General features: G+C 41.7%; 1 protein-coding gene across 4 annotated transcripts; it reads right to left on the reverse strand.

Moving 5' to 3' along the window:
• Positions 1–126: 126 nt before the first annotated feature.
• LOC102936490 (fatty acyl-CoA hydrolase precursor, medium chain-like) lies at positions 127–22,439 on the reverse strand. 4 transcript variants are annotated; one of them, XM_043526283.1, is made up of 15 exons: positions 22,352–22,439; positions 22,126–22,243; positions 17,430–17,634; positions 16,411–16,552; positions 15,117–15,250; positions 13,202–13,355; positions 12,390–12,491; positions 10,090–10,194; positions 8,300–8,353; positions 5,590–5,727; positions 5,413–5,493; positions 3,514–3,661; positions 2,671–2,796; positions 1,504–1,576; positions 127–994 (listed from the first exon to the last, which is right to left on the reverse strand). In XM_043526283.1, exons 2-15 carry the CDS (start codon positions 22,196–22,198, stop codon positions 817–819), a joined length of 1,713 nt encoding a protein of 570 aa, XP_043382218.1. In that variant the 5' UTR covers positions 22,199–22,243; positions 22,352–22,439; the 3' UTR covers positions 127–816. The 4 variants fall into 4 exon arrangements, with proteins under 4 accessions (XP_043382218.1, XP_037733954.1, XP_037733952.1 ...); XM_037878026.2 differs by lacking the exon at positions 22,352–22,439 and having other exon boundaries at positions 8,300–8,350; positions 22,126–22,254; XM_037878024.2 differs by lacking the exon at positions 22,352–22,439 and having other exon boundaries at positions 22,126–22,254.
• Between the last annotated feature and the right edge of the window lie 4,197 nt (positions 22,440–26,636).

The following is a 26,636-nucleotide window of genomic DNA, read 5'->3' on the forward strand; positions in this document are numbered from 1 at the left end:
GGAGGATAGATCCATGAATGGCTATTAGCCAAGATGGTTAGGGATGCAACCTCATGCTCTGGGTGTCCTAAGCCACTGACTGCCAGAAGCTGGAATTGGACAATGGGCTGGATCACTCAGTAATTGCCCTGTTCTGTTAATTCCCTTTGAAGCATCTGGCATTGACCACTGTTGAAAGACAGGACACTGGGCTAAACGGACCATCAGGCTATCTGATGTTCTTAGGTATCTGGAGTTGAGCCATGATCCTGTAAGGCACTGAGCACCTGCAACTATTTTCATTATAAGGAACTGGAGAGCACTCAGCACCTTATATTGAACTTGCATTAAAATCAATAGCAAAACTCATAACTTCTGTGGGAGCAGATGCGAGGCCTATGAGTGACTAATGTCTCTTGAGAGAGAAAATAAAGGGGGAATAAAGGGCAACACTGCTACTCAGCATCTGCAACGTGTTACATGTACTATATATTATCATGGTACTGTATTTGAACTTATTTGTATAATTTTTTGACAGTGCCGTACCAAACTCTACAACAGTGTTGTACTACAACTCTAGTTGGTGTTATTTTGAGAGCAAACATCACTGACTCTGCTTAAGACTGAGTGGTCAGCCTGTTTTCTGCCTGGTTTGCAACAGAGCAGCTCAGTTCCTCCTGGGACTCAGTTTTGCTCAGGGGCTTCTCTAACGCCTCATACATAAAACTAAACTACATTATAATGAATTACAAAATGAGTATTAAATGTCTCCCATTCAGATGACGTAATCTTGTTTTATTTCACTGTAGTAAAAGCAACCCATATGCTTCTCAGACTTTATAACTCTTTGCGCTCTCTCTTCCCTTCAGCCATCTTTTTAGGCAGGGTCTTTGTCCAGAACTCCACTCTGTTCTCTTTCAATTTCTTTGCTGCTTTCTGCTTGAAGTCTATTATAAGGTATTGTTCATCCAGATTATACGCTGGCCATGTCACCAAACCTTCTTCATTAGGATTTCTAGAAAAAAAATACAGTGAAGAATCATCTTGCCACTTTTATGTCATTGCGATGAAAACTGCACAACACAGTGTTTGTTCATTAATTGTCAAGGGTCAGATTCCTTGGGGGGATGTGGGAAAGAGGACACAGTGGTGGTTAATTCAAGCTTTGCTCACAACCCCACAATCTGTGGATGTTTCTGCTAAAATGATCTGTCATTAGCAGTGAAACATGTTGTCATTTAAATTTTCTTCATTAAGCTTCAGCTCTAATGCTTCATTATATGAGTGTGATAGCTTAAGCCTTTGGACCTATTTTTTCTGTTTATCTCCAGGTTCAGTAAGACAGCCCTGCAGTAGATCACATTTGGCATGTTTTCTTTGCAACCACAGGGATTTGAAACTAGTTGTTGTGAAATGAAATCTTAAACTCTGCAGAAAGATGGGGCCCACCAGAAAAGTACTGGCATAGTGTTTTCAGCAGCAATGACAAAATCTGACCCCTAATTAATGAATTATAAATCTCACCCTTTTCGAGCAAAATTAGCCCAGTATTTCATAATTGTTCTGCTGAGTTTACCCTCTTCTTCTGCAGCATCACCTGCAGGCAAGATATGAAATGTAATGTCAGCACAAAGGTTATATTGAGATAGGTGCACTCAGAATTGATTCCAATTAAAAAGTAACTAGTTCACTACTATAAGACAGAAAACAAAGATCACATCTCCTCTACTTTTACAGCAGTGAGCCTGCTAATAGGGCTCAAGTAATAATAATGTCAGTTACTGGCAAACTGGACCTCTGACCCTCTCCTGGTTCTCTGCCCAGGTCTCAGGCCTTTAGCCATCACCTGCTCAGGGGGGAATTATGCAATTCTCAGACTCTGAGATCAGATCCTCAGTAGCAGTCTCCTGGTACTAACTATGATTGCTTCAGCAGGTCTGATCTAGGCTCAGACTCTACAGTCCTGTTCCTGCAGGGGCAATTACAGTGGTAATCAATTACCAACCAGGTTCCTTAAAAAAGCAAAGTATCATTTATTTAGAACAAAAAGCATTTTGGAGAAAACATACTTTAAAACAATAAAACAGACTATATTCATGTCTAAGCTTAGTAGGTACCAAACTACCTTCCACACTAGGACCCTGGTAGGACTAGTTCCTTCAGTGGAGCCTGACTGCGTAAGCTTGTTTCCTTGTCAGAGCTCACTCCTGAACTCACAGCACAGTTTTTATCACCTCCTTTCAAAGGGATCAAGTCACCTTTGAAGTGTTTATAGCCACTTGATCTGGTAACTTTCAGCTCTGGCAAAACCAGGTTTTCAATTTGTTTTGAGACTGAACAGAGAGTCCTAGAAACTAACAACTTGCCCCATTGTCTTTCAAGTATATGCTTGGGTGTTCTTATTCGGGAAGCCATTGTGCTGCCTTCATGCACAGACCGACCCCTATAAATTTGAGCATTATAGGCCTATAGTAAACATTCCACAACCCCCAATATAAATTTGATCAATGCCGCCATACAGGAAATTCCAGTAACCCAATATACAATAATTTCACCTCACTGACCGAGTCACATACAGTGTTCATACAACTGTTACATTTCAGTATTTACATCATTATTAGACATCAGTTCCACATGTGTCACAATAATGATACTTTAATAAGAATTCTTTAGCAAGCATGGAGACATCACCAGCTAAGAAGGGCTTTCCAAAAACATAGCCAATTTCGTCGCCGTGATCCGCTTTTACAAAGTCTGGTCTAACACCTTCATACCGTCGATGATGAAACTCATAAACGTAGACTGGGTTGCCAGAATCTAATAGAAAACAAAGTTAAGAAGGGTTCCAGTAGTAAAAATATATTCCACACAGAACAATACATTTTCATCAAGAGCCACTTTGATAAGACGCTGGCAAAATGATAGCTATTTTGTTGATTATTTATTTGATTATTAATACTAACTGGAATTCAGGTGCAAACATACAATACCAAAGATTAATGGAAAATAGTCATCTGCAGCACAATGAGCCCCCAGACAGTCACAGAGCTGGTATCAATAGAAAAAGTTCAGAAGTTCATCTGATACTAAACTATGCACTTGATTGTCTTGTCTAAGGGACAATGTGAAGAACAGGAACCCCCTATATTTGCTTCCATGGTTTTCACTCTGTATTACCCATTGCAGGAGGTATGTGCCTGCTCCTTTCCCTGCAGAACAAGAATCTGGATCAACTCCCTAAACCTGCAGCTCTTTAGTTTTCCTGTAAGGGACCATTTCTATTACCATGTGTACAGCTCTTCTGGCTTTTATGGTAACATGGTTCTTTCAGGATTCATGAAAGCCAGAGCCAAGGCCATGCATTTTTCTAAAAGTTTCATGACAACAGAGGTTCGGGCTGAAAGCTGTTGTGATGATCCATTACAGACACAGGTATATAGACAGGAACCTACTTCCTGGTCAGGCTTTGAACAAGGATATTAGTAGGGTGGAATTTAACCTTCTTAAAAAATATGTACTTAACTGGAAACTCACCTCTGTGATATCTAGCTGTTTGAATGGCTGGAACAACAAACAGTGCATCTCCAATCAATTCAAAAAGCCTATCTCGTAGCTGGGTAGGCTCCTCTATATTGCTTAGATATTCATTAGATAATAGATGAGTGAACTCAGCAGGAACATGCTAGAATGAACAATAAAGATACTTGTTATAATGATGATATTTATGGGAAACAACTGCAGCATTTAGCAAGCTTCATTTTCCCTAGAGCCCTTCAGCAGCTACTAGCTAACCCTATGAACACTGGACCACGTTACCTCCTCCCACAGAAAATCCCATGTCATGGGGGGTGTGGGAAGTACTCAAAACTCTGAGTCAGAAGTTGTGAGGTTGCCAACTCATGCTGTCTTTGGGAGGAAAAGGTTTGCAGGACAGCGAAGGGGTCAGAGACCACTATATTAACATCCACACAAATGTTATCAATCAGTAATGCTGATGAACAAACAGAAGTAGTGACACTAGCCCTAGTGACTTCCTTGAGAGCAATGCAACATCAGTGTCCGCTGGAGGTCTCACCATGACAAAATCATGGGATTTCCAGCCCTGCCCCAGAAAAAGCCTCCTCTAATTGGCTGCCCTTACCATTTGGTAGAAGAACTCTCCCCCTCCCTCTGCCCAGGAGCTAATAGGAGTTTTTGGGGAGAGAAGAGGGAGGAAACAGCCTGGGTGTTCAGGGTGGCTCTGTTCCCTCCTCCTTTCTGTAAAAAATGAATCATTGTGCTCCCGTCTCTCCCCTCTTTCTCTCTGGCTGCAACACAGGCCTAGGAAGAGGGAAAATGGATAAAGAACCCTGGAGCTACAGAAGGAGCAGAGGTGTGCTGAGCAGCTGGGGGCTGATGTAGGGCGGTGGAGGGAAGTGTGTAAATTAATGGCGGGGCTGGGAGATGGGTACCTGTGGGGCTGGGGCAGGGCGGACCACAGAATTAATTAACTCAAAGAGTGAGATTTGGAGAGAAGCTGGAAGTTCTGTGCCATCGGGCAGCAACAATAGCTCTGGCAGGAAGGGCTAGAATCACCTCACTGTATACATTTGGGAGAGTTGGCATTGGCAACATGGTAACTGCCACACACATTGGTGACTTCAAAAAACTAAAGACAGACCAAAAATTACTATGTTCTCTTTAAAACGAGCTAATGATTTTTGGGCCGATCCCATGATTTTTGAACTTTTGATGTTCACAATACTCCATAGGGACCTATTTTCCTCCACATGGGAATAACCTATACAGTCGAGCAGAAATTCCATTAGTTTCCACAGACTTCTCCCATTGGGGAAAGGAACCAAGGTTTACCCACACCCCTTTCTGTCAGAGGCCAAGAGTTTGAAACCCCCAAATCTCTGACAGATGTAGGTGGACCTCAGGGATAAACTGGAGATATACTCCCTCTTCAAGTACCTCACCTCTGCGCTGCTGCCTGGCCCTCCCAACTACCTGCAGCCCCATGACAATGCAATACCTACAGGAGCCATGCTGCCAAGGGCTTTCTGGCCTGCGCTGCCCATGGAACTCCTATTAAAGAATGGGACTCCACCTCATTCAGGGGTGGGGGTGGAGGAGGGGAAGAAGAGCATAGGTTATAGCAGATTTTGTGGGGTGTCTAATCTCAAGAGGGAGCAGGACTGTGCTTCTTTTCCCCTTGTGCTGTTTGGCACTTTTCTGTCAGGAGCATGTTGCTCTCTGTTCAGAAGTTTTAGCCCAGACTGTATCCCCCCCCCCGCCCCGATATACACCTTTTCTCAAAGGGAAGTCCTAGCCCGGCAATAAAACAGTATGGTATAAGATATTCTTGCACACTGTACTGAAAGTTGGGGAGGGAGATCTCACCTAGGACTATACCCCTCATATGTTAATTAATTTGAAATAGTCTCTTACTGTAAAGAACTCTGAGCTCAGTAGCAGTGAGGTTACTGTTTCTTTGTCCAACCCTTCAGTGAAAGCAGGATATTTCAACATCTGCACAGTAAAAAGAACATGACATTGCCCATGAATTCCTATATTTCTAAAGAGTTAACAGACTGGGAGATAAATAAAGCTATTACAATCACTTACATTAGGAAGTAGCCATCCAAATTCATGGTTATTTAATCCTATTATATATGGGACTGCATTGATTGCTTTTTCAGCCAGTAGTTCCTCAGGGCTCTTAGCAAAAAATACACCATCCAAAACTGCAGAGCTAAATAGTGACTGCAGAGGAAAAAACAAATTCCTTTGTTATTTATAAGTTACTTTTGCCTCTAGAAGATATTTCAAGATTCCCACAGCAGACCTCAACCAAGCCTAAACAAGTGCCCAGGTGAGCTCACATGTTATTAGTGAAAGTGTAAGATGCGTATGTAAGAGATGAATACACATTTCAAGTCCTGTTCTGAGTTTCTCCTGCAGATTTTCTATCCTGTTTAACAATGTGTGTTCTGCCTTTTGTATGTCAAATGCTCATGGCACATAGATAAGTCAGTCAAATTCCATCCTTGCTTACACCATTCCAACCCTACTGGGTAGGGTGACTATATTTCCCTTTGCTGAATACGGGACACCCGGTAAAATTACTTGTATTCAAGTGAGTTCAACGACAATCAGTCAGAACTACGCAGTACAAACGTACAAATTAACATCAAGTTGACTGAGCCTCCATTAAAAAGAAACTGCTTAGTTTGATTCCTTTTATTTACCTTCTTATCTTTAAAGCTTTAGGGTTCACACAGGGAGGGGTGATATACACACCCCTAATCCCCCCCCCCCACACTCCCGTACACCTCTCTCACACAGCTGGGGTGACTGACCAACCAACCTGACCTTCCCTGCCTTGTGCTCTCCGCCCTCCATGCCTGGCTGGGCCTCTGGGACGGACCCGCCTCTCCTGATATCTGGTGCTGTGTCTTCCTGAGGAAACACAATGGGGGAGCACGCAAGGTCACATGCTCCCCCCAACCCCCCAGATTTCTGCTAGGCTTCACCAGAATGTGGCCAGCAGCAGCCTTTCGGCACTGTGCAGGAGGGAAGGGATGGGAGCTACTTCCAGCCACAGGGGAGGAGGAGGGGCATGAAGGGATGACCTGGCCCATGTCTTTGCAGAGCTCATCTCTTCTGCACCGCCCCCCGCCCCCATGGCTGAAAGCAGCTTGCTCCTTCCTTCCGGCACAGTGTATACAGCCAGCTAACACCTCTAGGCTGCTGCTGGCCACCGACATAAGCCAGCTGCCTCCTGGCCCCCGGCTACAATGCAGGCAGGAAGGGGTTAAGCCCTAAGGATGCATTGTGGACCAGAGCCCAGGGAACCTGACTGCAGGGGCTTCAGCAAACCCAGCCACAGAGGTGGCTCGGCAGGGGAGGGTGCCTAGGAGACAGAGCAGCCCCACGTTCCCTGGGGGCAAGACCCAGGGCGGGAAGCTGGGGGGCGAAGAGGGTGCTAAGCCCCTACCCTGGGGGCTACTGTGGAGCCTCCAAGTTAAGGACATGAACAGGCTGGAAATTTCATCCCCCTTTGCTCCCCCCCACTCCAGAGCTTAGCTGAGGGATGGAGAGTCTTCCCCATGCCAATGCTGTGCGGGGCTTTGGCACATGCAGGTCTCAGCATCTCCCGGCAGGCACCCTGAGCCAGAGGGTCTTGGGCTTTCCCGGGGCACCAGCCCAGCCAGAGGCAGTTGGGGAAGGAAGGAGCCTGCCGGCTAGGCTGTTAGTGAGCTCAGTGCTCTGACCAAGGGCTGGTTCTCTGCACAGGGCTGGGAGCGGGACGCACCCCGCTGGGGGGGGATATGGGGGAGCAGCAGGGCTGGAAGGGCAAAAGGGCAAAGCAGGGAGAGGACAGCGAGAGGGGGAGCACGTAAAGGGCTGATGGTGGGCAGCAGAAATGACACATAACTGGCTGCTGCCTGGCGCCTTCCTGCACTCACCAGCCACTGCAGCTAGCAGCGCTCAGCTAGAGACGGCCAGAAATGGGACGGGGGAAGGGCCCTGCTGGCTGAGAGTCTGCATGCAGTGGGGACTGAGTCACTGCACTGATGGACCAGCCAGGGGAACTCGGCCACGAGCCTTGCACACCCACCCCCATTGTCAGCCACTGGGAACCACTCCCCCCACCTGGTCACTGCTGGTGGGCGGGCAGCTGGCGAGCCGGGATCTGGCCAGCAGCAGGACCTGCCAGTACTGATGGGGGCAAGATAGAAAATACGGGACAATTTGCCCGTTTTAAATAAAAAATCGGGACACCTGCAGGAGGGCTTAAATACGAAACTGTCCCTTTAAAAACGGGACGTCTGGTCACCCTACTACTGGGCCTGCATTTGTGTAAGTAAGGGCAGAATTAATTTTGCTGGGGGGGTTGCAAAACTGTTGAGTAAGCTAATGTAGTGATGGGGAAAACCATGTTAGTGGGGCAATAAATTGCAATTCTGCAGAAAACAAAAATTTCAGATGTTTTATACTTTGTGCAAAGTTTTGATTAATCCTTAGTAAGATCCCCAAATATGCAGTGGTTACTTCCTGCATGCCATGTTAAAAAGCCATCCATCCAGTCCCAGTGGATACATTTGGCTGATGACTGTGGTGGCACTGGGAGCTCTGAAAAAATGGGCCATTTTCCTTTTGCACATTTTCTCATTTGCTTGTATTCGCAAGCCTGCATTTTTCATGTTTGTTCCCCCTGGGAAATTGTGAGTTTTGGTACATTCTTGCTGTGATGCCAGCTCCCTTTTGAAAATGGGTTCATGACAAGACACAAACAGTTCAAAGCCCAAACAGGAAATCAAAAAAATGTCACCGTTTCAGAGTCTCCAGATGATGTAGCATTCAAGTGTACTGTTGTGAATTCCTGCTAAAAGGCAAGGAGGAGAAGAAAAGGATGAGTTATGTGATGGGGGCCACTTTTTCTAATCTTACAGCACACATTTTATTTATTGCAGTAAAAGTTGAAGTGTCACTGCAGACACGAGCTACAGTGTCACCTATCATCTTCACCCTTTCTCCCTGTCTTTTTCCTATGGCTGCATCTGCTTAACAGCAAGCAGGGTGACCCTAGGGACTTAGGAACTGCCAAAGAAAAATAGAATAGGTCCCTCTGCTGGCCGTCTGTGAGAGTGCAATACATTAGATACTTGAGAGGAAGGTGAATACTGTCACTAATAAGAGATTTCAGAGTAGCAGCCGTGTTAGTCTGTATTCGCAAAAAGAAAAGGAGTACTAGTGGCACCTCAGAGACTAACAAATAAATTGGTTAGTCTGTAAAGTGCCACTAGTACTCCTTTTCTTTTTGTCACTAATAAAGCATCCGGTGCAATGATGCTAAGTTATGGGGGAGGTGGCCGTTCAGTCCTGATCAACTGAAGCATAAGGATAGGCAGGCCTCAACATTTTTATATTTTTCATTCTAATTTCAGATGTTATTCTTAATATACTCTAAAGAGGGGCTAGTGGTTTATCATCACAAGTTATATAAAAAAATAGCATGGTCATGGTGAAACAAAATCTAATATCATGAATATAGAGAAAAATGCCAAGATCGTGTTACTTATAGCCAAATGATCTTTGGTTTGCAATACAAATTTTTTAAAGCCATGCAATAACATTTAACAGATAGCTAAGGTTGGGGTTTTCAAAGGAGTCTAAGGGTACTCAAGTTTACTAGGAGTTGGACATTGAACTCCCATAGGCTGATTTGAAAATCCCATCCTAAAACTATTTGAAACTGCCATCCCAGTGCCTGTCAGTTCAGTGAAGGAGAGAACCACGCTCTGGACTGCTTCCCTGATTGTCTCTGCCACACCTGCAGGGGCAGTAGGGCTGCCCTGGTGCATTTCACACTTGCCCCATTAAAGAAATCGTAGCGTCTGACACCTTTCCCCAGCATGACAAAACATTAGAGCTCCCGCTTCCCATGGTATCCAGGCTTTAATGTGATGACTCCTAAGGTTCTCAGGGAAATGAGGTCAGTTGTTTACTGCCACCTCCACCACATGGCAAAAACCTCAAATGTCAAAAGTTGTGAAAAAATCACAGCAGTCTTGATTCTGACGACAGCCATGACAGAAAATGTACCGTTAGCCAGACGAGTCTAATCTTCATTAGAAGCTTATTAAGATACTGTATTTGGCTCTATGGTTTAATTAATATGCACCATGTAAATAGCATTGCAGTTTATCTATTACATTTGTTGCCTTTTAATAGTGAATGCACTAGTGCTCTGGTTATCAGTAAGGTAAACACAAATGGCCCACTGTGCTTTCTGTCACTCATTACTTTATAAATGTCTGTCCTATCTCCTTTTACTCATTTTCTTTCCAAGTGTAATAACCCAAGTTATTAGGTATTGTTTATAACAAGATAGCATTCGGAGACCCCATTCACAATCAGGGCTCCATTGTGCCAGGCAATGAAAATGCAAATGCGCGTGGTCCCTGCTCCACAGTGCTTATAATCTAGTGTCTTTAATTCCTCCTCTGATGCAAACAGAAAGGGAAAATAAGCACACTCTTGGACCCAAGGTTGAAATCCTGTTTGTTTGCAGTAAAAGATGATCAGTTGCCACACACAGTGAGTTACAGTGCCACCTACCATCTTCAGCGTTATTTCCATCATCTCTTCCTCTGTCTTTTCCCTCAGACAATGAACCATTGCAGCAGAGCTGGTTGATTGACAGCCAGATACCCTAGCAATTTTCTGCAATCAATTAAAAAAAATCACTTTTAGTAGCTCTCTATGGAGAATAACAACAACAATATTTAGCTGTTAGATAGCACTTTATCCCTTCAGTGTGCTGTGTACACCTTACATTTTGGGTGGGTCTGGGATTTTTGGGTCACAGTCTCCTACTGTAGGAGAAAGGGAGCTCAGCTGTACATTCTGCACTTCCTATGTTTCAAAAGCTTTTCAAGGGATGATGCTGCAAATAAATCAGGGGTCTGCACGCAGCTAAGCATCTCAATGTAGGAGGGTTTTGTGCACTTGCTGGTTTAATTTACTTTCTCAGAACTTTACAAACATTAACTCATCATCACAAAACTCCTCCCAGGTAGAAAGATGGGAAAACAAAGGCACAGAGGTTAAATGACTTGACCAAGACACAGAGGGTCTGTATCAGAGCCAGGATCACAACATATAAGTGTTTCTGTCAGTCACGTGCTTAGTAAACTACATGAGCTTTTCTCACATTTTGCGGCTAGAGGTCACACTTGTTGCTCAGCAGTGGAGTCAGCTGAGCCAGGGGCAGCGGAGCTATGGGCAGCTAGCTGGGAGGGAACCCATGGAAGTCCCTAAGTGGCCAGTCCCAGAGCACCTCAAACTAGCCTAATGGAATCCTCCAAAAACTCAAGTGACTACAAACTATAGATTTCATCGGCTCCAGTGTTGTCTACTAATCGTATAAGGTGACATATTCTCTAGGACATTTCTGCCTCCAATAAGTTCAGTTCCAATTTTGCTGTAAACTCTTTCAGATTTGATTGTTGCAGGATGTAATAACAATACTTTGCATTTTTACAGAACCTTCCATATGAGGAAGTCAAATAGCTTCACAGACGTTAATCAACTAAGCCTCACACATATCTGTCAGGCAGTGGAGCCTATTAGGGTGACCAGACAGCATATGTGAAAAATCGGGACGGAGGTGGAGAGTAATAGGACCCTATATAAGAAAAAGACCCAAAAATCTGTCCCTATAAAATTGGGACATCTGGTCCCCCTAGAGCCAATATACATGTTTCTTGGGGGGCAGGGCAAATTCCAGTTCTGCTCCCTGCCCCTCCCTTCCCAGCAGTGACCCCATTCCAGTCCCCACACCTCCCACAGGGACCAAGGCTTAGACACTCCCTCAGCTGGGGAGTCTCCCCTCTATCTCATCCACACAGTGCATGAGTGCTGTCCTTCTCAGTGGACTCTCCTACACTGTGCTGTAGAGGAGCAGACTCCTTGTGTTCTGGGCTGCAACACCATTTGGCCCAGCCACCCCTCCGTCTGGATGGAGGGGCAGCCAGGCCAAATTTAAGTGGCACTGCAACCCAGCACGCCAGGTTGCAATGCCACCCACTGAAATTTGGCCTAGCTGCCTCTTCATCTTTACAGACAGGCAGTCGAGTCAAATTTCAGTGGTGTTACGACCAGGCATCCAGAGAGACACTCCTAACTGTTCTGGGAGAAGCCGTACTGATTTGGTACAGGTCTGCTACTTAAAAGTGGTCAGGCCATGCCCCCCGCCAGCTCTGTGGTCTATGGAACTTTGAGCAAGTGCAAAAATAGGTGAGAAGGGGACAGTCATCTGTTCCCCCAATTGGCGCCACTGCTGTCAGGTAGGTAAGTATTATCCTCTGGCACCGCGGGAATAGAACTCAGGTTTCCCACTGGCCAGTCCTGTGATCCAGGGTTAATCAATTATTTTTTGACAAGGTGAAAATTTCTTGGTTAAGGTATAGTCAAGATCTAGACTCCAGAGAAAATAAAATGAAATTAATAGCAATAATGATAATAAATAAATAAAAAGATTTTGTAGTCCGTTCAAAAGCATCTGGCGGGCCAGATTTGGCCCGCGGTCTGCCTATTGACTACCCCTGCTGTACTCTAAGCACAAAACCATACTACCTTCCTTGACAATGGGATGCTGGGTGCCATTTTTTAAAAAAAATGGGAGTAAGACTAAGCCAAAAATAAGTGTGTACATGTGCATCTGTGGGTTTGAACAGGCCAGAATGATAAATGCACATATAAATGGGTATCTGAGTATTAACATATCAAGTATGCACAGTTTTCTTATTTCCACACACAAATGTAGGTGCTCATGTCTACAGTTACTGTACATTTTTACAGGTGCAAGTCAGGTCCCAGCTTTTACAAATACAGACTTGATATTACAAAGAACCTACATTAGCTTGTGCTTCAGGATGAGCAGTAAACAAAACCCGGATTGTAACTCCACTCTCTGAGATGGCCTTATGAAACAAGCCCTTTGCCAGAGGAGATAAGACCTGAAAAGCAGGAAAAGAGGGAAGCAAAAACAATCTATTTTGACCACTGAATCACAAACTGCAGGGTCACAAATTACATTTTAACATCATTATTTCACTTTTAAAAGCAAATATTATTAGACTATGTCAAATGCTCTGTAGACTCAAGGTCTGATTTACTTCCAAACTCTCACAGTCTAGTGCAGATTATCCTCAATTCCAAATATGCTGAGATTTAAAAAAAAAAAAAAAAAAAAAAAAAGATGTGCAATTCACCCAGAATGCATGTCTATTATGAGCTGTTACCAGGGCTGCTCACCCAGACTGGGTGACTATATGTGCAAGTGATCCTTAATGCAGATCTTAAGTGGGGCATAGGCACTAACCTCTAATTTTTACACCTTGGTGAATTTTACTCTCTCTGGCCACAATATTGTTCCCCACCACAGCTGTTTAAAATAATTCAGTACTCAGATTAATTAAAGAGGAATCAACACTTGGGCTCCTAAAACAAATAGGTGATTGTATGAAAAGAAGAGTTTAATTAATCAGAAGATTCTTTAATATCAAACTCTCCCCTCAGAGAAGGTTGATGATCCGTGAATCCCAGCTGCTTCAGTCTCCAATAATACTCAATCCTGTCATCATCACCCTGACCTTTTGCTCACAAACTCACAATAAAAATATGGGGGTGTTTTTAAAAATTTATTAGTGATCACTATAAAACCTACAAGGGCAGAAACACTGACTCCTCCTGCAGACTCTCCAAATATAGTGACAGATCCTGGATTTCCTCCAAAATGTTCAATATTTTCTTGAATCCACTGGAGAGCTGCCACTTGATCCAAATAACCCCAGTTTCCACGGGCATGTTCATCACCAGAACTGAAAGCAAGAGAATATAAAGGGAAGTAGATAGCCTGGAGTTTTATAACATACATTGTATTATATAAAATATATCCAAGGATTGTATCAAAGATGGTAATGGAGCAAACACCTGAAAATGGAGTTCTTGGCAGTGTTAGAAAACAAGTGAGAAGACTCTGAACTCTGGAAACCTCAGGTCAGGACTAGCGTCAGTTATCTAAATAGCACTCCTAGCCCTAGACACTAGTGAAGCACAATTGAAGGGTATGTCTACACTGCCGCCAGAGGTGTGATTGCAGCTCTTACAGTTATATCTGCACTAGCTTTAATCTAGCTATCATGGCGAAAAATAACAGTGAAGACCCACAGCATGGACCCTGGTGTAGGCTAGCAGCACAAGTACGAACCCAAGATTCCAAGAAGGGGCTTGTACAGCTGTGTTCCATGCCACCATGTCTTCACTGCCCAGCTGTGCTAGCTAAATTAAAACTAATGCAGGCATGACTACTTGAGCTGCCATCACACCTCCAGTTGCACTATAGATAATGACAGTGGCTTTTGGTGCTCAGATACTATAGTGATGAGCACAGAATATATGACAATAGCCCTAATGCCCCAATTCAGCAAAGAAGTAATGAAGCTGGTGGGACTACTCATGTGTTCAAAGTTAGGCACAAGCTTAAACACCCTGTTGAACCGAGGCTTGAATACGTCAGGGCATAGTGCATAGATAGATTAGATAAACTTGCCTAAGAATTAACCCAAACTCCTACAAGATGATATTTTTCAGCTCAGATTTTCCTCTCCACTGAGAGAAGGGCTGATATTTTCTTCACCCTCACCTGAATTAGAGTATAAAAATAAAGCAGATAATCAAAGAGATCAGATTATAACTGTGATCAAGATATAATTGAAAACTGGTAGTTTTCAGAGGGTTATTAGTATACTTACTGGTAAATTTCACAAACTTGGGATGCAGGTGAAAAATGTGGAAAAGAAGAATGGACATAGTGTTAAAGGAGAATTAAGTATGTGGCTTAAGGAGAGATAGATGTGCAATCAATCACTAAATATCTTTGGAATTTCTGCTGTGTGGATGACATCTTTATAATGATACTGTCCTATTGTGGCTTCCTGGTCTATTTTCCTTTTTTCCTTTAATGTACAACCCACTGTCCAACCCACAGATGGGCATCATGGTGGTTTTGGTTCCAGGTAAATATATCTGTTCTCCAATATTTATTTGGGTGCGTTCGTGTTATCCTATACCTGTTTTCCTTGTCTTTTGGAGAGGCTATATGCAGATAATTTATTTGTATCCTTGATCTTTGGTACCCAAATCAATCCCATTGTGTAAAAAAACATGAATAGGCTGAAGTGCTAGTTCACACCCAAACTTTTCCAAAGTTCAGGTAATGCTGAGCCAGGCTATGCATATGAACTTTCCCACAATTTTAGGGCACTTAGGTTCAGGGTTTTGGTTATGGCCAACTCAAATTAACGATAAAACAAATATGAGTAAGAAACAAAAATGTATAGTCCTTTCTCTTTTAGGCTTCTGCCTATATGCAGCAGAATTCCTTAAACAGCTTATTGGCTAAGTGGCATTAGGGTTTTCACTCAGGTTTCCCCATAGAAGGATGAATTAATTTGTTATGGCTTGTGAGTTAAGACACTTTATACTGGATTGACATATGCTTGTCTTTTTCAGACTCAGCCACTGGGGAGGACTGGTAATGGAAACATTATCCTGTGTGCCTTTAGGGCACAATGTCTTACCTAAAATATCCAAGGATCCCTAGTCTGTATTGAATGGTTACAACCACCACGTTTTCAAAGGCTGATAGTGCTGACCCATCATATGTTGAAGCTGCACCAATCACTAGTCCACCTCCATGGATCCATACCATGACCTGAAAAAAGCAGGAAGAGTTAGAAACCTGCATCTGTAACACCCTGATATTACTTCTGGTGTAAAATTCAAACCAGAGGTTGCTATTTGTGCTGTGATCAAGTACTATTTTGTTCTATTGCACAACACAACAATTCTTGCTGGCTCAGCTGCTTGAGAGTATAGTAAAAAAAAGTGGTAAGACTTTTTCGTGTATGCAAATTTCAGTTTTAAAGAGAAATTATTATTTTATTAAATATGTATATAGTTATAATGCTCTGTTTTGTAGGGCTTACAATCTAAAGACACAAACAGACAAAGGGTAGGGGATGGGAATAGAACTTGCAAGCAGAGAAATATGGGGAACGATTGGCACAGATTTGTTGGTTATAAATTGTAGGGAGTTTAGGTTTTTTATTTTTAATTGGGGTAAGAGGTAGAGAAGAAGGGAGCAGGAAAAAGAAAGAAAAAGAAAGGGAATAGTTACCCCTATTTCTTCAATTCCAAGTGTCCTTACAGAGTACTTCATACACTAACAGAGATTCTATTTTCAAAGGACAATAAGGTTTTTCTTAGTTTACTTTGGAGAATAGCATGTACCCCTAGAAACTGGCAGGATATATCAGTCTCTTTGGATCTCAGATCTAAGATAATTCATATGGTATGAAATATACAGAATGGCATGAAGAATAAAATAGATGTTCATGAAATGTGGAAAATAATTCTGAGTTACAGTAACAAAAAATGGGAAATAAAATAAGAAACCACCAAACCGAGGCAAGTGCCTGGAAGTTATCCAGTTATGACGGCACATTTTTACTATTTCCTTAGTTTCTCTCTTTTCAGTTTTGTTAACTTATTTAACATTTAACATTTCAGTAAATAGTTAATTGTAAAATATTAGAAGGTTTATATGTTGTAAGTCTCAACAAATGCTTTAAAAATATGAACATGCAACTAGATAGATTGGTCCAATTTTCAAAAGCAGCCCCTAGAACTGCCCCTGAAAGTTTGCATACAGCGGTAAAGTGCTGTGAAGTTTCTCTTATGGAATCAAATTGAGCCCTGCAGTATGTAGGCACTGACCTCCCTTAATGCCAACTTACACCAAGGTATAATTTGATCCATGGAGTTACACCAGGGATGAACTCATGGCAGTGATTTTGCAGTAATGTTGCTTACAGGTAACATGTCCTTGTCTGCGCTCGCAGGAGTGTACACATTTAGGAACAAACAGTCTTCGGAAACTTGGAAAGGAAGTTTTTCTTTTCTGTTAGTAAATGTATCCGATAGATGCTGTCCAGCCACTGGATCCTGTAGGCACCTTAATAATTAATATATATATATATATAAAATTTTCAACAGAATCATAGTAACAAAAACCATCAGATGCTCCATCCACAATAAATAAAGCAAATCCACCTGTGATAGGTTTCCAGATTGTTGCCAATGGAGAATCATATCGTTTTCCATTTTTAACATAAAAACATTTTCTTCCCTGTGACTGCCAGCCAAAAGTGCATTAAGGAGTCATACAGACAATGGCCACAGCCTCCAGGCGAACACACTTACTTGTAGGCTTTTTTGAAACACCATAGCAATCTGCCTGCAAATAGGCAGAAGCTAAGACATATAAGAGCCTCCTTGCAGTTGCTGTCATTCAGTGGAAATGCAACTGGATTCTTTTCCACCTTATATACCCCAATCATATAGCATATTATAGATATTAATCATGTCACTTAATGCACTACTGGAAGGCACGTTGACACTACAGTGATGAGGGCAGAATAAGAACCTCGATAGAATAGACTGCCCTCAACTTCATATATGTAGCATTGGGAATGTGATTCATATGGCATTTAGTCCCTCCAACGTTTCTTAGCTCCTCTTCAGTTCTACTCCTGAGGTATAGGTTTCATAAACATTACTAATTGGAGATTCAAAAGCCCTCCAAGGGATAACATCATTGATGAAGAGTGGGAGTAGTCCATTGCTAATGCCAAATAAAGATCCTGAGACTTACCTTTAAAACTCACCTAGGTTAACAGTCTACAGGCATTAACAGACCCCAGTTACAGACCCCAGAGCATTAACAGACCCCAGAGCTCATTTTGCTAGATTTATTTTGGCATGAGTGTCAGTATTGTGTTGCTCCATATTACACATTCCTACCCACCCACATGTTCATGTCACTGTCTTACATGGGTGGGTAGGAAGTTGCATCTCTGAGACCCTTCCATGGCTCAGCTGGCTCCGGTGGGGAAAATCTCAAAGGTCCAATAGGTGGCTTTGCAAAAGGAATTCCCAGGAAAACATCTACATGTGCCTCAGCTCCATCAACTTTGATTTGCTGCCCTCGGAGTTTCCCGTATTTGGTAACCACTTCTGGGTGTGCAGCATTTTGTCCTGTGAAACATGTACAAAAAATCCGATTATATATCGGGAGGTTCAAAATGACCTGACAAGTTTCTAAGTCCTTCAGATGTTTACACATGTACCTTTGATTTCTTTTAAACATTTCATACAGAATATTTCAATAAATATTCACAAGCAAGTAAAAAAAACCCCAAACGGTATCAACTTCTAAGTCTAACGAGGCTTATGAGAGATCTGTATTAGGGTTGCCAGTTTTGATTGGACGTATTCCTGGAGGTTTCATCACTTGGCATAATCTTTAATTAACGATTAATCTTTAATTCCTTGAGATTCCAGGACAATCCTGGAAGGCTGACAACCCTAGTCTGTATATTGCATTAATTTATTATCAAAATATATGTTGTTCTTACAGGCAACTTGTTGCATAATAATGTATGCCTGTAAGGTAGAAAAAAGGTTTAACATTAAACTTGGCATCAGTGCACGTGTAATACAGAAATCATTACGCTGATTAATTGTTGGCTATGTGTTAAAGACATCAGTAGCAAAATAGTTGCTTATATGTCTTTCAAAAGTATGACCATTGTGCTATTTTAACACAATGTATTATTATTATGAAAGTATTATTAAGGAAAACCTTCAGTCATGTTGATTGCCATGTAATGGCAACACTGCATTATTATTGTTTTAAAAAAAAAACAGTGTTTCTTTAATTATCTTGATAAGGGGTGAAGTGCTGGCCCTCTCTCCCCTTCCCCCCTTCCTTGGGGCATCCTTCCTGCCTCTTAATCAGCTTTGGGCTGATGGGGGTGTGTGACGTTATCTGATTAAAATATGACCATATAGATCATTGTTGCAACCACTGTTATATATTTGCAGCAAATATTGTACAAAGGTTGTCGAGTAAGGTGTCTATGAAAAGGTTATGATTTGCTTGTTATGCTTATGCTATCTGTATGAATGTATCATTTTTGTATGTGAAATAATAAGTATTGGCTCTATACTTGGATTTCAAATGTTTGCTCCTGGGGTAACGCCCACAAAGTAATTAGCCAGCACATCTTGGAGGGCCTATTCTAATTGAGTGGCCCATAGAAAGAACATTTAACTGACAATGGACCAACCATGGGAGATGCCTATCTACCCTTAATGAAATTTCCTGCTGTGACTAGATGAAATGCATGGACATGTGACTTGCCCATGTAACTCCAAACTCCATCTTGTTGCTGTGATTTTCCACAGTAAAAACAATGGAATGCCCTCCACATGGCAAAAGCTATAAAAGGCCCTGGAAATACCTCCATTGTGTCTTCAATCCTGCTTCTTACCTCTGGAGGAAACTTGCTACAAACTGAAGCTCTGAACAATGGACTGAATGACCCATCCAAGCTGGGGATGTACTACAGAGACTTGACTTGAGCCAGCAGTTTATTCTATCACTGCTACAAGCCTGAACCAAGAACTTTGCCAATACTGTATGTAATTGATTCCTTTAACCAATTTTAACTCTCACCTTTCTTTCTTTCTTTTTATAAGTAACCCTTTAGATTTTAGATACTAAAGGATTGGCATCAGCATGATTTTTGGTAAGATCTAAGTTATATATTGACCTGGGTGTGTGGCTGGTCCTTTGGGATCAGAAGAACCTATTATTTGATGAGACATTGTAAAGAACCACTCATCTCTGAATCTAGTGTTTTTGGTGGTGATATAAGAACTGGAATGCCCAAGGAAATTACCTTTATGTTTTCTTGTTAGCCAGTATGGTGAAACAGGAGTTTACTTTTCTGGCTGGTTTGGTATATCTTATAAAAGAATAATCACTAGTTCTGGATTGTGTTTGCCCTATGTCTTAGCAGTTCGTCCTGAATTTGGCATCCTCAGTTGTGACCCACTAAGGCACGGTTACAGCGGGTAATTGGCTCCTTAGACCATACAGCCAGCCAGCCTTATTGTCCAGTTACCCCCATCAGCTTTCTCAAGGGGAACGGATTAACATCTGTGTGATCAGCGTGCAGGCTCACCTGTTTTCACCCTACACTCTTTCACAGTCCCTTTATAGTCACCTGCTTCTTATGTTCTGCCTTTTGGTAATGTTCCACTGCTCTCAAACCCCACACCCTTCAGACAAGAGGAGAAAGTGTCTTCTCACAGCTGGAGCAAACCCATTGTGTTTTACTTTGAATAGAGGGATCACTGAGTGCTGATCACTCACCACTGTCTCTCGTCTGGCAGAGACATGATACAACCCTGCTAACTCAGGATGGATCCACATACATATAGGCTTTCCGAGACACAGTTATTTCATGACACACTCTCATAAAATCATCCACAACTCAGAAGTGGTACAGACAGAATCCCCAATTTGTCACAAACACAAACATCCTCCAGTATAAATGAAGGAGTGCTTCATTTATGGCTATTTTTCACTACACCTGTGTATCTGGTGGAGAATTACTCATCTGAAGTTCATCTTGAATTATTTTATGTAGTATCTAGTTTTAACAGATTATTACGACTTAGTCATTGTGATTTAATAACATTTTATGTGGGGTATTGTTTGTATATGTACAGACTCACAAAATGGTCAGGATTACTGTTGTTATGTTTATACTTAGATTATACGAGAGTGTATTTATTGCAATTTAATGTATGAATGCTGGAGTGATTTTTAAATTTTGAGATGGAAACTTAAATCAAGATTTCCTGTATTTTTAAATTGTGTGTATTTAATTAAAGGAATTCAGCAGCCTTAGCTCCATTTTAAGGCACGTTTTTAAAATTTTATTTTGGATAGTAGTTTGGCTAGGGCAGCGATGTTTACATCCATATTCAATTTAGGTTGAGATTTGGGTTAAAAACCAAAATGGAGCTTGGGTTTGGTTTCAGCAGCATTGAAATATCATAAGTTGTTCACAAGATCAGTTGTTCTTTCCAGATTTCTGCCATTTTGGTTGAACTTAAGTTGGATCCAGAAAATAGGACTCTTCCAGTTTTACATTCCACCTGGAACTGAAACCACAGAGAGAATTTACATCTAGGGATTTGACTCCACACCCTGAACTCCAAAATTGAGGGGACTAGATTTAAGGATCTGTTATACAGTTATATAATTCAGTTTACAGAACATGTCCGTAATGATCAAAACTAAGAAATGAGGCTGAATTTTATTAATTATTATTATTATTATATTAGTTCTACTACCATAGCACCTAGGATCCGGATCTGATTGTGCTCATCCATCCATAAATTGAGTATGGAAAATTTAATCTCCAGAGCCAGACTGCTTTATATACAGTGTAATGGGAAAAATGTAGTCAGTGTTTGGTAATGTCAACAGTGAATTAATCACCCAACACGCTCTGCATGTCGTAGTGTCTCACTACACAGGTTTGACACACAGCCCTAATACAAATCTTAATTTTTACAAAAAGGTAAAAAGCAGCCAGGGCAGTGCTTAAGGCGATCTGAAAAAAGTGCAGGCGGGCGTCTATCATAATCTGGGAACAGCCACTTTGATAAGAGAGTGCTTACAGCGCACCCTTCCGCAATCTGGCCTGATTTTTTTTCTGAGTCTGTGACCCCTTGCAATCCGTCCCAGTTTAAGCACTGGGCCGGGGAAAGCATTTTTAATGCACGGGAAAGTGGCAGTAAGTGGAAGAACTGGCACTGCAAGTTAGTCTGGTCTGGTGTCTTTTACCCTAAACTGAATAAACTAAGAGAATGCGAATGCCAATGCTGTATTGCACAGACCAAACAGAATTCTTCTTTTAACTGTGCATATAGGGCCAGATTCATTTCCAACACAATTTCAGTAAGATCCTGCCAGCACTGCAAGTAGACCCACTCCTGGGAATTCAGTCACAGCACTGCTTACCACTAGTTACTATTACTAACATGGTTTCAGGGTGTTGTGCAGAGTTGACTTTAATATTTCATAACCTGCAGTCAGACCAGGCTTGCAGTACAGAGAGCCCCGGTTGTGTTAGTGTAATGCTCCATGCATTACTCCTGCTCCATGCGTGCCAGCTGCCTCTGGCACAGGTGAGGGGAAAAGAATTTTCTGAGCCCTCTGAAAAAGTGCCCAGGCTCTGATCCAGATGCGACTGAAGTCCAGGTTCTTTGGGAAGGGAATGTAGTTTGCTGTTTAGAAGGCTCTGTGTAAATCTGTAGCACTAAATAAGTAGTTTATTGCTGTTCAGGTAATACTAGTTAATGAATATTAATGCAGCTGTACCTATTCCGCTAAGGAGAGTGCCCTTCACAATCACATGGGAGTAATGCAGACACTGTAAGAACTAAAGTTTCAACAAACAGGCACATGCCTGAAAACAGGAAAATGAAAAGCAGGCAAGAACACTTTGATATTCAGACTGTCATATTTCTTCCAAACAACTTATGAGTGCCCAGCTCCTGTGTTAAAACCACACACACACGAGCCATGCTGTTCCCAACTCACCGTACTTCAATTGTTCTGTTTCCCCAGAAGAGGCAATAGTGTAAATTATTTTAAAATCTTACCGTTAACTGTAAAGGTTGTGAACCAGGCTGCAAGAATCAGGGACAGCAGCAAAATACTCTCACCAGTCGACATTTTGCAGGGTGCTCCAGGAGTCAGAGGTCCAGTTCATTGCTTTCGCTTTAAAAAGTCAGTAAAGTGCAAAGATTATGTAAATGTAACAGCTGACATCTTACACAATTTCAGACATAGATTATGTGCTGTTTAAAGTACATTGAAGTCACTAACCAGTAGCACTTTGGGACTGTCCTGAAATAATGGTTTCACCTTTATTTCACCTTGCTTGGATTATAAACTCAAAAATTACAGTATAAAGACCTATAAGAAGGCATGACATTCTGTAGACTGTCTGGATCATTCAACCGTATACAGGGATTACGCAGCAAATTAAGTTGGGTGTTTTGCTTAAAAACTGGCAGCTATAACTGTAAAAAATTTTCTGATGGAACACTTTTCCATTGGAAAATTCTGATTCAACTAAATCAAAACATTTTCCAGGGATGTATCAATTTCATTGAAATTTTCAGTGGGAAATTATTGAAATATTTTGTTTTATTGTCTAAAAGTATAGCCAATCATTCATTATTAAGAATGTTTAAGAGACCAACTAATCAAACATAGCCAATTTTTTTGTCTAGAGCCCAACCAGTACAATACAAAAAAGAGACATATGTACCCTCTTTCCAAGAAGCATGTTTTATTTTGTAGTATGTTCACCACACAGAAGGTGTGCTTCCAAATATGCCCGCCCCCCCATGCCACTTGTATTTACAGCACAGTTGCTTACAAGTTAGAAAGCACTTTATATATCACCTAAGAATACTTGAATATTGTTTCCCATTCTGGCTGCCCCATCTCATAAAGGATATGATGGAATTGGAAAAGGTTCAGAGAAGGGCAACACAGATGATTAAGGGACTGGAACAACTTCCATATGAGGAGAGACTACAAAGATTAGGGTTGTTGAACTTAGAAAAGAGATGACTAAGGGGTGGGGGGATATGATAAAGGTCTATAAAATTATGGATGGTGTGAAAAAAATGACTAGATAAGTGTCATTTCCCCTTTCACACAATACAAAAATCAAGGGTCACCCAATGAAATTAATAGACAGTGGGTTTAATACAAACAAGAGAAAGTACTTTTTTACCCAATGCACAATTTATCTGGGGAACTCATTGCCATGGGAAATTGTGATGGCCGAAAGTATAACTGAGTTCAAAAGAGAACTGGATAAGTTCGTGGAGGACAGGTCCATCAATGGCTATTAGCCAAGATGGTCAGGGACACAAACCTAAACCTCTGACTACCAGAAGCAGGGAGTGGAAGACAGAGGTGGCTCATTCCATAGTTGCCTTGTTCTGTACATTCCTCACAAAGCACTGTATGGGCCACTGTTGTAGACAGAATACTGGGCAAGATGGACCACGGTCTGATCCAATATGGCAGCTCTTATGACCTTATGTTCCAAGAGCCAACCCACCAATTTGTACCAGTTCCTTAACTTGTTTCATTATCTCTATTTTGGCTACTACATTTTAAACCAGTTGCCTGGGAAGGTACCTGTATTAGGACATAGAACAAATGCATCTTGCCTTTGAGAAGCTTTATATTCGCTAATGCCAAAAGCCACAATTAATTTTGCAGAATATTGTGGGATTAAATAAGTGAGCAAAGTGGACAGAATTGTGTGAAGGACATAATATAATTTGGTTAACATAACTGCCCATATATTGGTTATAATACAATATTAATATTGTAAGCCCTAGGCCTAACATATGTATTGGCTAACAGTTTTAACGTTATCATTTTGACTTATGTTATATTGTATTATAATTTATAATATACAGTAGACCCTCAGAGTTATGAACACCAGAGTTACAAACTGACCAGTTAACCACACACCTCATTTGGAACCGGAAGTACACAATTGGGCAGCAGCAGACACGCAGAGAAAGCAAATACAGTACAGTACTGTGTTAAACAAATTACTAAAAAACTAAAGGGAAAGCAGTAACTCTGTAATGTAAAAGTCAAAACTGACATATATTCTGAACCATAATGTAATGTAACATAAAAATTAAAACAACATTTTTGCCCTATCAACACAATACATTTTGATAAGGTTGTAACAAAATATTTTGGCGTAGTCTGTAACATTTCCTTGTGCGGAGGAGATTTAGCTCCCACGGTTACTCTCACAGAAACAAACCACCAACCTCTGCAAAGCTACTGCCCCCAATTTATGGGTCTAGTCAAGCTATGTTCAGCCTAGGACCTAGACGATGAAGGGGAAGGGCCAGTGGCACAAAGGTGGTTATATGGCACTTTTGCACTCTCTGATTTCTGGGTTTGTCATGGTCCAGTTCAGCCCCTACCATATCTTAGAGTAACTTCAGGGCTCCTTTAACTTCTGTTGGCTGGACACAGTCCCCTATGGGGTGTTATGCTGGCAGGGATTGCGGGAACACAGCACTCTTTGTTACACATCCAGCCTCTGCATATAGAGGCCACTTTCTTTTTAGTTCATATATGAATAATAAATGTACAATATAAAATGTGTCTCTTATGGAGCATTGGTATTGGTGACAGGCATTTTTTTGTGCAAGATCGGTGAGTCCTGGCTGGATGGGAGCCTAAGCTGTTGCCACATGTGTGGGAATGGAAAGGGGGACATGACCCACTTATTTCCTGATGCTTCTGTAGAGGCACATGGGGATGGTGGGGGTTAGAGAAGAGCTCTCCCAGCCATGAACAGGCAAGACAGCTGCCAGCTGTACAGTTATGGTAAGGGAAACAGCCTTTCTTCTCCCCAATGTCTCCAGCTCCTTCTGCTTGCACCCCTTAGCACAGCTACAAGTTGCTGCTTCTGGTGTTTTATTCTGTTCAGGCTCCTGAATGAGAGGAGAGCAGTGAAGCCAGGTAGGAAAGGCGGGTCAGGTTGTGCAGGAGACCCCCTTACAGATGGCCATAGCATATTTTAAGTTGACATAACATGTAGTCAGAAAGCAAGATGTTCCATTTTCTTTACTTGGCTCATAACAAATAAATCAGGCATAACTTTCAGCCGTACTAGCTGGCTGTAGTGTGTGTGTGTGTGTGTGTGTGTGTGTGTGAGAGATTCATATTTGTTAAAAATCCCTATCATCCTTTTCAGTGTTCTGTGATCTCATGAGGACTGGAGTGCATCAGGCCAGCTTATTGATGGCTAAGTACTAATTTCCTCCTGGAATATTTAGTATTTCCATAGCTAATACTGGTTTCTAAAATATATATGTACACAAACATGTCATATCAAGAGCTGGGTGAACGAAAGCAGTATTGGGCAAATGGCTTGAAAATTTTGCACTATTTCTCGACAAGTATTATGCAAGCAGCTCTGGTCAGATCTCATCTCTGGAGGTGTTTGTGATAGTTTACTCTGGGGTTATCAGATTGACTGATATAATGGGAGTAAAGGACACTCAGCACTTTGCAGAGTTGGGCTTTGAGTAAACATTCAACATATTTTAGACCATTCCAGTCCAATAAGTTTATTATTAAAGAAATAACGGGGGGGGGGGGGGCGGTAGAGGAGAAAGCAAAGTGGCAATTTCCTTTGCGTTAGTGTTGGCAGCACATTCCATCAACTAAGAGCTGCTTTCAGTTTGTTTAGTAGTTTTCAGTAGCTCATTTTGGGTGTACAATAATTCCATATCAAAAACCCTCTTAAGACCAGTGAAATCAACAGTTGCTTCCGGCTTTGATTTTGTACTCCAAGATAGTCTTTCCCCCTCGCTAATTGTTGTGGCAGTGATTCAACAGGCCTTAGCTCCAAAAAGATCATTCATTCTGTAGCACTGATGTCAACAGATAATGTTCTATTTCCCAGGGCGGGTTTTCCATAAGTTATTTAACTTCATGCAACTGTGTTTATTTAAGTGGACTGTTTCTTTCAATACACTAGGAGAAGTAGCTTCAGGTATTTTGAGAAGTTGGCAAACTGCTCTATCTTTTGCCTTTCCCTAGATGGAGTGAACTGATCCACTGAGTTTCCTCCTCAGATACATTTAACAATTTAAAGGCCCAGTTTTCAAACATGCGTGCCCTGAGTTCATGGCCTACGTCAGTATTTAGCTTCAAGTGCTGGTTTAGAAGCCAAAGGCCCTCAGTTCAGCAAGGCACTTCAGCACATGTATAAAGTTAAACATGGAACTAGTCCCATGGATTATGTACCTACTCATATCCGTGCTGAATTGTGCCCTTAACCCAATGTTGCTCAGGCTCATTTAGATTTGCTGATTCATGTATTTTCCCAAATGTTCTTACAAAGGTTAGTACACATGGTACATTTTTAGAATGGAACAACATTGTAGATTTGAACTTTTGGAAAATAATATTTTTGCATAATAGCTCAGTTATAGCAGATTTTTATGGTTACATACACTCTCTCCTTGGGAGTTTTATTCCTCAGACTTTTGGAAAGGATTCTTGCTGACTTTGACAGTGGTGAAAATTATAAAGTTGCATATTA

This window comes from Chelonia mydas, chromosome 12 (genome assembly GCF_015237465.2).
Source record: "Chelonia mydas isolate rCheMyd1 chromosome 12, rCheMyd1.pri.v2, whole genome shotgun sequence".
NCBI classification, from domain to species: domain Eukaryota; kingdom Metazoa; phylum Chordata; order Testudines; family Cheloniidae; genus Chelonia; species Chelonia mydas.